This window comes from Lepidothrix coronata, unplaced genomic scaffold (genome assembly GCF_001604755.1).
Source record: "Lepidothrix coronata isolate B3197 unplaced genomic scaffold, Lepidothrix_coronata-1.0 Scaffold36, whole genome shotgun sequence".
Lineage (NCBI taxonomy): Eukaryota > Metazoa > Chordata > Aves > Passeriformes > Pipridae > Lepidothrix > Lepidothrix coronata.
The window spans coordinates 2,171,710-2,181,899 of record NW_016690216.1 but is presented as its reverse complement, the minus strand read 5'-3'; the positions used below and the strand labels follow the sequence as shown (position 1 = coordinate 2,181,899).

General features: G+C 47.8%; 1 protein-coding gene across 1 annotated transcript; it reads left to right on the top strand.

Moving 5' to 3' along the window:
- The first annotated feature begins 364 nt into the window (after nt 1–364).
- PRDM14 (PR/SET domain 14) lies at nt 365–7,312 on the top strand. The gene is made up of 7 exons (XM_017812393.1): nt 365–902; nt 1,204–1,260; nt 1,367–1,524; nt 1,706–1,973; nt 3,505–3,707; nt 5,050–5,151; nt 7,088–7,312. Exons 1-7 carry the CDS (start codon nt 365–367, stop codon nt 7,310–7,312), a joined length of 1,551 nt encoding a protein of 516 aa, XP_017667882.1.
- Nucleotides 7,313–10,190: the final 2,878 nt, after the last annotated feature.

The following is a 10,190-nucleotide window of genomic DNA, read 5'->3' as shown; positions in this document are numbered from 1 at the left end:
GGGAAGGTGCGGAAGGCTGGACTCCCCGCCCTCGCCTCCCCCTCCGACCCCGACGTGGAGAGGAGCAGCCCGGCCACTCCCTGAGTAACTGCGGCTCCGCCCTGGGGAAGGAGCCCCCCAACTCGCCCGCCCGCCCCCTCCTGCCCCCCCACCCCGCTACGCAGGCCGATATAGCCGCAGGGGGCCGGCAGCCGTCGGCCCGCTCGCCTCGACGGCGCCTGGCAGCGGAGGGCAGAGAGCAGAGACTCCCGCGACTCCGTCCCGCCCCGCCCCGCAGCGGGACCCCGCGCTGGCAGCACCCAACTGTCTGCCCCTCCGTTTCCCGACAGGTCCCGCTTTCCCTTCCCAGACGGCTCGTCCTGACATGGCTCTGTCCCTGTCCGGCGAGTCGGTCCCCCGAGACGGCGGAGACGCGCTCGGGATGAGCCCTGGCCTCACCTCCTACTATCCCTCTTTCCTCCCTCCCGCCCAGTACTTCGAGGCGGCCCCCGACTTCTTCCAGCCCCTGAAACCCCTGGGCGGGCTGGTTCCCTCCTCCCCGCCTCTGCCCTCCTTCTCCTTCAGCAGGGTCCCCGCTTTCCTGACCCAGCCGCCTCCCCTGCCAGCCGAGCCTTTCCCTAGCCTCCCCTTGCCCTTCTACACCAAGGTGCCGGTTCCTTTCCCTCCCAGCGAGGGCTCGGCCCGCGGGACGGGGGCCTTGGGATCGCCGTCGCCGCCCTATCCGAGCCCCCTGCTAAGGACTGCCCGTAGCCCGGGGGCTGACGGGGCAGCGGGGCAGAGCTGCCGGTACCGCTTCACCGAGAAGGAGCTCAACGCGGTGCTATACGGGGCGCTCCGGAGCAACCAGCCGACCGGGAGCCTCCACGCCATCTCGGGGCTCCGGGTGTCCCCCGCCAGCTCGGGTAACGTGGTCTTCGACGGCGGCGAGAGGAACACTGGGTGGCACCGGGAGGCAGGGATGTGCCTGCAGCCGGGTGTGCGGGGGGGGTTCAGGTCGGCTCCTAGAGGGGTGCAGGCTATCCCGCGACAGCCAGGCTAAAGGGCCATCGCCGGGGGCACGTTGGATTTCTTTTCCCCGTTATTTTCCTGTGTTATGAGCCCACACCCTGAAAAGGCCGGGGAGTGATGCGGCTTCTGTCGGGGAGGCAGGACCCGCTCCTTTAGAGTCACTGCTGGGCTGAAGAAGGGGTCCTTCTTCTGCAGGCGCTGCGGACTCCTCCGCCTCGCCGCTCGACTGGGACTCGCTGCAGTTACCCGAAGGTAGGGCCCGGGACCGCCCGCGTCCGCGCTGGGCCTCCCGCACTCAGCGCCCTGTCCTCCGCACTCAGCGCCCTGTCCTCCGCACTCAGCGCCCTGTCCTCCGCAGGGCTCTCGGTGTTGCGGTTGGCCTACGGGGACGTGTCTCACCTCGGAGTCTTCTGCACGGACCCCATCCCCAAAGGAGTCCGCTTCGGCCCTTTCCAAGGCAAAGTGATCAACACCAGCGAGATCAAGACTTACGACGACAACTCGCTGATGTGGGAGGTAGCGGAGGCATCGCTGGGCTCACCCTGCACCCCCGGTGCGGGGTCGGGGCGAGGCTTTCGGCCGCCCCTCTCCCGTAGCCTGCAAGAGGGATTCAACCCAGTGTGGGTGGTGGGACTGGTGCGAGCGGGTCGTGCGGGATGGGTTGGTCAAAACTGATCCTGTTCTCTCTGCTCTGCAGATCTTTGAATACGGTCGCTTGAGCCATTTCATAGACGGGAAGGGCGCCGCTGGCAACTGGATGTCTCTGGTGAACTGTGCCAGGTTCCCCGAGGAGCAGAATCTGACGGCTATCCAGTGTCAGGGAGAAATCTTCTACGAGACCTGCAGGGAAATCTTCCCTAAACAGGAGCTGCTGGTGTGGTACGGTGATTGCTACGTGCAGTTCCTGGGCATCCCCATAAGCTTGAAGGCCATGTCGGAAGGGAAGCCTCCGCAGCACCCCGAAGGTGAGCCTTCCAGCGACCCCTGGGGGGTTGCTGCCCCTTTTTCCCAATAGACGTGTACCTGGCAGGGATTAGATTGGCACGAAGGGAGGTAAAGAAACACAGACATCACCTTTTTCCAGCTGTGTATTATTTTAAAAATTTGCCAGACCCTGCGGTGAGCCGGTGGGGGGGTGACCGGCCCTGCCGCGGGGGTGCTCGAGATGGCGATGGTCCCGCAGCCCCGGTCCCCCGGATCTGCCCGCCCTCTCGGGGAGCCGACCGTCGGCCGCCCCTTCCTGCAACTTCCACCACCCCAAAGCAGCATCTTCCCCTCGGTGCCGGGGAGCCCGTGGCTTACACCGAGGTCTGCCGGCCTCGGGGAGCAAGAGGCGCCCCTTGCTGCCCCTACAGCTTGGTCTCAGTTCGCGGTTCCTCAGGGAGTTAAAAGTGTTGGTCTGACGATTGTAAAACATCTGGTCGTCCTGGGCTGAGCTTGCCTCGGCCCCGCAGCGCCGTTGTTCAGAGGTGCCGTTTTGGGGAGAAGGGCTTTTCGGGGTCATTCCTTTTTTGGTCCTGTTTCATCTTAGGATTGCACACCTGACTAAGTGATATTTTTCATGCAAGTAACGTTCTCAGTAAATGGGGCAGGCTGAAGTCGTTCAAATCCCACAGTGTCGATATTGCTTGCAAAAGAAGTGGCAAATGCACTTACTCCCAGAGAGTGGGGTGGGATACTTCTGCTTGTAATGTGCTGAAAGTATGACGTTCTTCAAAGTGAAACTTGTGGAGATTTGTGCCAATGCGGGAAGATTTGGACCGGGGAAGGGATGTATCGGCCAGGTGCAGCAGAAGGGGAGAGAAGCAAATTGGCATGGAAATTTGGAATGGAAATTTTTGTACCTGTTGTCTGGAAGCGTTTAATTCAGACTAACTAAATCGTTCGTTTCATCTTGAAGTTTAAGCCGAAGTTACTTTTATTAAAGATAGAAAAGGATACAGAAATATCTTTTCCAGGGTTGTTCCTAAACTCAGTGGTTGCAAACGGTTTGAAATACAAAAGAAAACCAAATAAACGTCTTATTTTGTTCGATACGTAATTGAAAACGATGATAAAGGTGTGCAAAATTATTTTCTTTTGGGGATGGGAGGTAAAATTTACGGACAGTGCTTGATAAATACCTGGCAATGGTTCCATAAGGGGAGACGCTTTTATGTGGGACTCTGCACTGGGTTTTCACATGTTCTCTTAACTGTTTATAGAGTTACAAGGATGAAATCCTGTCTTTGCTGAAGTCAGTAGCTGAAGCCAGTCATTTTAGCAGACTAAGGGCTCTGGTTTGTTCCCCTCCGTTGGAAAGGAGCTGTGCGAACGCTTAGGAGACCTGACGTGTATTTTGTTGATGATATTGCCAGCATCCGTTTACCGTTATCACCCTCCCAGAGGCTTAAAATTCCCCGTTGGGTCCCAGCTCTGACAAGGATGCAGATTTGAACTGAGTCCCTTTTGCCGTGGTGTAATGGCACGTGTGGTGTAATCGTTTCTGCTGTACAGAAGCCGGGGACAGCTTCAAGTGTGAGCGCTGCGGCAAGGTTTTTGCCTACAAGTACTATCGGGACAAACACCTCAAGTACACTCGCTGCGTGGATCAGGGGGACCGCAAATTTCCTTGTCACCTTTGTGACCGATCCTTCGAAAAAAGAGACAGGCTGAGAATCCATATTCTACACGTTCACGAAAAGCACAGACCTCACAAGGTGAGCCTGCTCCCGGGTCTCTCCTCAGTCACTGGCTTTTCTGGGGGAACTGATTAAGAAGTCTTTTTTGGCCCAGGTAAGATGCTGATGATGTTCCCCCTTCTCCAGTTTCCGTGGCAGTTCCCTGGTGGGAAGCTCTGCCTGTGCAGGGAGAGCTTGTCTTGTGCAGCAAAGCTTAGTTGGAGACATGTAATGGATTTATATGGGGAAAACAAACTCCACAGTGTCAGTAAGAGTTTAAAATGAAACGAATTTTCTCCTGGGCTTTTTGGATATTTTCATATGGCTGTTGCTCCTTTTCTTAAACAGTGTGGGGCTTCCCTTATCCAGGATCAGGAATGATGATGTCTCATGTCTGTTTCCCACCCCACCCCCCAGTCTGAGAACTGGCGGACCAAATCTGTATTTGTTTCTGTTGATCCAAGCAGGAGTCAAAGGTTTTACACTCCATGTGGACCAGATTTTCAGTTGATGAAAGCAAATCTTTAAAATACTTTACTCATCTCCACCAAACACCTTGCTCAGCACTGGCTTTCTCTGAGACTGGAAAATCAGACTTTTTCTAAAGGTTTGGGAAGGGCAAATTTAAGTGCTTGAGATGGCACAGTTAAATCAGTCCTAAAATTCTCCAAATACCTTTTTATAGATCATCTTACAATAATGTGATTTTTTTTTCAGGAAAGTATTTTATAACTAAAATGGCGTTATTACAGTGTCAGAATATCTATGTGGAATTAGTAACAGATGAAAAATATTCTATTAAATATAAAGTGTTAAATACCATTTAATTTCTCCTTTCCTTTCCCAAACCTTCCCTTCCCAAACCTTCCCTTCCCAAACCTTCCCAAACCTTCCCTTTTCCCCTTTTCCTTTCCCCTTTTCCTTTCTAGTTCTATTACTGACTCCACATTTCTGAAACAATGGTTATTATTGTAAGACGTCAATTTAAGATTTTTTTTTTTAGTAAATTTATCTTTTAGGAAAAAAATAGCAAGTGGAGCTTGATTTACTTTTTTTTAAAATGTGATGATTTTATAGAAATACTCAGATTTTTATTACTGAAAGACAATATTGTCTGTTATTGAAACTATTACAATGAAAAGTTTTAAAATTTTGCATTATTTTTTATATATATAATAATAAATCTGTTCTTAAAACCATACTAAAATTCTGGCTATTTTAGATTGTTACTGCTTATAATTACTATTGTGTTTATATATACTTAAATACATAACGTGTATATATATAAATATATGGAAGCATACATGCACACATCATCCACATGCATGCTTTGTCTTTTTAACTATGCTGTTGTATGCTTCACTTTAATTTTTGCCCCCAGTGCTCTGTGTGTGGGAAGAGCTTTTCTCAGTCCTCCAGCCTGAACAAACATATGAGGGTTCACTCTGGGGAGCGCCCCTACAAATGTGTCTACTGCAACAAGGTAAGGCATCCTGTCCCATCCCTCCATCTGTCCTCTGTTATCCTTTGTTTCTTTTCTGTTTTCTTTCAGGAAAATGCTTTGTATTTAAGCTGGTAAGTGTGTATATTCTGGGCAGTAGTGAGTTAAAGTGATAGGGATGGATAAGACTGAAGAAACAAGATCTGGTCTGCATCTGACATGGAATTTGTGGTTCATCCCAGCTCAGTGATCTGCTGCAGAAATAAGGTCTAGGAAAGCTTGAGAGCATTTCAAATACCATCCAAGGCATGCATCTAGATCCAATATCCCACTTTTTCATCAGATAGGTAGCTTTTGATACTAGTGACACTGCTTGTGGATTGCCATAAAGAGATTTGGTCTGTAAACTGGGATTTGTGCATGCTTACCTTGAAATAAGAGGGCTGTAGGTGTGCAGCTGGGCATGGAGGTTTCATTTGGAAAAGAAGACAAACAGAGCCATACAGCACTGATCAAAAATGTGCTCGGCTGCTACTGCCCATCACAGCAGGGATGATTCAGGTGAACTCTCCCTGTGAAAGCAGTGACAGCTCTCCCAGCAGACAGAGGATGGTACAGGCTGCTGCTGGATGAATATTGGTAGGGCTCCAGGTGCTATGGAGTGTCCATGCAATGCAGAAACACCATCAGCATGTTGTCAGCTCCTCCTGATTTGGGAGAGAGACATTTTGTTTATGACTGGCTAGACTAACACAAAGCTGAAGCGTCCTGAAGTAACGAACCTTAGAAAATGCTCCTTTTGGGTATTAGATTTTTCTGTCTCCCAAAGATCCTGAACCCTTGTAGGCAGAGTCTAGGATGAGATGTCATCCCTTATCTCCTGATCACAGAAGGAGGTGGCAGAGCTGTACAGGTAAAGAGCTCTACTGTAGTAAAGAGATCTCTAGCGACCCTTGACCAGCCTCCAGTTAGTTCTCATTTGACTTCTGTGGATTGAATCAGGTTAAACTGCTAGTTCAGGATGCACCTATCCTGGGACATAGCCATCATTTCTGAGGCTGGAAAACCAGGAGCTGTTATAAAGAATCCTCACCTGCTTGTCCTATGCAATCATGATTCCCCTTTTCCCCTTCTACCTCTAATGGTGGCTTTGCATTCCCAACTCCTTTGCTGTGAGATTAAAGGAACAGTGTTGCATCAACATCACTGTTTGACCCCTTTGATATAATACCTCCAGGGTCTTATGTGTATTGCCATTTGCTGCAAAATGTGTGTGGTCTGCAAATAGTGAAAGTGTCCTGGGAAAAGAAAAAATGGGGAAAACACTGGCAACTTTGCAACATTCCTGATCAAATTTTGGGGAGAGGGTTTTATCCCCAAATGGAGGAGGAGTCTTTATGACAGAGTGGGAGAGTGCACACTTTGCTACTCAAATGTGTATGTAGTGGTGGGGGACCTGGCTGGAAGATCTGACTGAAGGAAGAGTAATGATGGAGCAGGGAAAATGAACCTGCAAAAGATGTATGATGGACTGCATGGATGAATTCTATCAGCTGAATCTCAAGCCAGTGAAAGGGTTTAACCTAGAAAATTGAAGTTGAAAGAAAAGCTTGCATTATATTTCCCAAACACTAAGGAGCTGCAAAGCTAATTAGGACAGTATTGACTTCTTACCTCTGACACGAAGGAAGATATTTACTGGTGTCTCTGGTCAGAAATCTTTCTCTGAGCTTCATCTATCTCCATCTCCCTAGACTCAGCCACATCTATATAACAATAGCTATTGGCTTCTGATTCCTCATTGCTGTGGGTTTTTTGATTTTTTTTTTCCAATTATCTGAGGATGTGAGCTATTTCAAGACTTAATTTTCAGGTCACGTGGCTTCTGGTAGGATCTGGGTTAGCTGAAGGTGGATATTACATATGTGAAAACAAATTCCTTCCAACTCCATCCCCTTTCTGATCTGTGCCCCTTCAGGCATTCACGGCATCCAGCATCCTGCGCACTCACATCCGCCAGCACTCAGGGGAGAAGCCCTTCAAGTGCAAGCACTGCGGCAAAGCCTTTGCCTCACATGCAGCCCACGACAGCCACGTGCGGCGCACGCACAGCAAGGAGAAGGGCTGCACAGGAGAAGGGCTGCACAGTGCCCAGCGTGCGGCCAGCACTTCTCTGAGCAGGAGGATTACAACTTCCACATGAAGATCCACACTGTTCATTAGTTGGGAACCCTGTGGGTTTGTCCTGGACCAGCTTGTGTGCGTATCAATGTGTGTGTATCTGTTTGTCCATGGTTGTGTGCACACCACGGGAGGTGACATTCACCCGTGCAGTGACTCTTGAGGTAGGTACAGTCTCTGGACCCAAGGCATATGACTGAGCCCAGGGGACAGGAGTTTTTTGGGTACACCCTGATGCCACACTGTGGTGAAGTGGAATATTAGTTACTCAACCTGTCCTTTCCTCTCCTCCCATACCCTAATTTTAACAGGCGGGAGGGCATTTTACCTCCTGTCATGGTTTGAGATATTGTGATCGTGTGTATAATGTGATATGGTATTTATTTGTACAGTCATTGTAATATATTCCCTTTCCCCATTTGGAGTCTGGTGTGTTTTGTCTGGAAAAACCCATCTCACATTAGGTTGAGATGTGGGAGGGGGCTTAGACTAGGGGATTGGATTTTGGGGCTATCTCAAACCATGACACTCCCCAAAACCTTTTGTGCACAAAGATCACTGTGAGGAGTGTTTCTGCGTCTGTAATGCACCATGGCTGTGGACTTCCTGGTGTAGTCCATATTGAAACTTGTGTGAGGGATGTTTGTATCAAGTGCATTTCTCAAAGCTGATTTAACCTGTTTTGTTTGGACCAATGACCACAGGTATGGGGTCTATTTTCCCTTATGCTGTAAGTTTTCTAATGTTGTTCTATTTAAATGTGAACTGGCTCAGAGATACTGACTGCTGGACCAACATAGAGGTATTTCAATTTCTTCATTCAGCTGCTGGGATATGGAGAGCTCCAGGACTGTGAAGATTAACTCTTCCAGAGGATTCTGGTTAGCCTAGAGAGAGAGAATCAGGGTGTGGTGAGATGTGCAGGCCTGACATGCCAGCCAGCAGAGGCAGTGAAGCTCTGCCTTCTCAGAATTTAGAAGACCAAACATGAAGAAACACCAGTGAGCTCTCAAGTTGGATCATAAGCAGTCAGGTGGCCTCACTGAGGCATTTCATTGTGGTCTTAGCACAGGCCAGGATCCTGCAGGCACAGTCACTCTTCTTTCTGAATATCATTCAACCTGTCTGGTCCAGGCCAGATGGGTTTTTGTGGTGAGTCCTGATATGAAGGGTGGGCTCTTCTGCTTCTTCCTGGCTCTACACTGGATGACTGCTGTAGTGGCACTCCCTTCCTCTGCTCAAAATCTTAAACTATAGAATATGTGATGCCAAGACTCCTAAGAGCCTAAAACTCTTGTGAAATTCCTCCCCCAGACTACAGGAAAGCCTTTGCCTCCATGGGAGGACTAGAAGGTGTCATCCTCCATTTCTCACTGACCATACAACAAAGTCAGGAGTTATTTGTTCAAGTTTATGTATTTTCAAAATTGTTAAGAATGATATTCCATGTCAATGTGAAATATCAACTAGGAGGCTTATCAAAAAGCCTGTGCTGAAGGACCACTGAGTATAGGGAGTGCTGTAATTAGTGCAGAAGTTTTTGTTCACAATTGGCAGGAGGCTGTGCATTTGCGAGTGTCTCCCTGTGAGAGCCTGTGAGTTGTCTGTGTGTTGCGTTCAGGAGAGATAATGGAAGCCCTTGCTGGAGCTGGTTGACAAACACAAGTAGTTTGATGTTACTGGGATGATGATATTCTAAGTGTTCTAGATCAGCTCATATTAATAAGGATTTTGCACATAAAGTATAAGAAAAGTTTTTATTTTGTGCCAAATACAGAATAGAACTTGAAAAAAATGTTACCCGTACATTTACTTATATCATTCAGATATTCTATCCATAAATATATTGATTTGCACTAATTTTTGTAAGTTTTATTGTACTTGATAGGCTCTGTCCTCATTGTCTTCATAGTAAAAATATTTTTACAATATTTATTGAACCACTTACTTATAAGTAAAATATTGAGGCCCAGCACTAGGCAGTATAATAGAGAAGGCTGAATTTTGTGCATATTGAGGGCTGAACTCCTGACCTCTAAATGGGTAATATTCACTCCTGAGCAGAAAATTATCACAGTACTTAGGTCTACAAATCCATGCTGAAGAACAGGTAGGGGAACTGAATCTTTCTTACAGGTGTCTGTTGTTAGGAAGTCTTTTTCCTCAAGCATACAGAATCTTGGCCCACAGAAATGTGAATTATGTGTGTGAAGGCTTTGCTGGTTCAGTACCTTAAATAACTCAGGATTTGGTGAAATCAACTCACTAATAATGACATAAATGTTATGATTAGGAGTGGCTTTAAAGTACTGTGAAATGCATGGTTAGCTTCCCATGCAAGTAACTTCCTTGTTTCTTTTGAATGAAGGTTGTTTACTTAAATGGTGCATCTGTAGTGCTCTTACTTGTGTACGTTTTCTTCTTGAAGAAACCCCAGATATCTCTACCAAAATATTTGCACCTTTCTACAGTATTTCATGTGTTGCCTGTAAAAGAGTATGTGAAGGGTTTTACTTGTATGTGTGATTGTACTGGTTGTCTTGCACATTAAACCTGTATATATAAATTTTGATGCTAATTTTTAATATTACTACAATTAAAGAATGAAAATAAATTACTGGAGGTTATAATGTACACTGATGGGCTATGGCTTGTTTTCTGCCAGATGCACTGGAGTTGTGTATTTGAGGTACTAGCAAAGGGATGAAGGGTGTTTTCTCTGTCATTTGTAAGTCATTACAGAGTCAAACTGTCTTACTGGGAATTCTAGTCCTTGTCCTTCTGGGTAGCAGCTAACTGCATTTGAAGTCAAAGGCACCCAGTGTCTTGATGGATTGGGCCTTAAGTGTCCCAATAGTTCATGAAAGCTGGCGCCATTCAGTTCTAGATTGAGTTCACTC

What these genes read in the sequence shown, in the direction of transcription:
- PRDM14 (XM_017812393.1), top strand. Translation starts at nt 365, where the DNA reads ATGGCTCTGTCCCTGTCCGGCGAGTCGGTCCCCCGAGACGGCGGAGAC. An exon ending in GGTGTCCCCCGCCAGCTCGG is followed by an intron (nt 903 to 1,203) that starts GTAACGTGGTCT and finishes CTTCTTCTGCAG; the next exon opens with GCGCTGCGGACTCCTCCGCC. An exon ending in ACAACTCGCTGATGTGGGAG is followed by an intron (nt 1,525 to 1,705) that starts GTAGCGGAGGCA and finishes TCTGCTCTGCAG; the next exon opens with ATCTTTGAATACGGTCGCTT.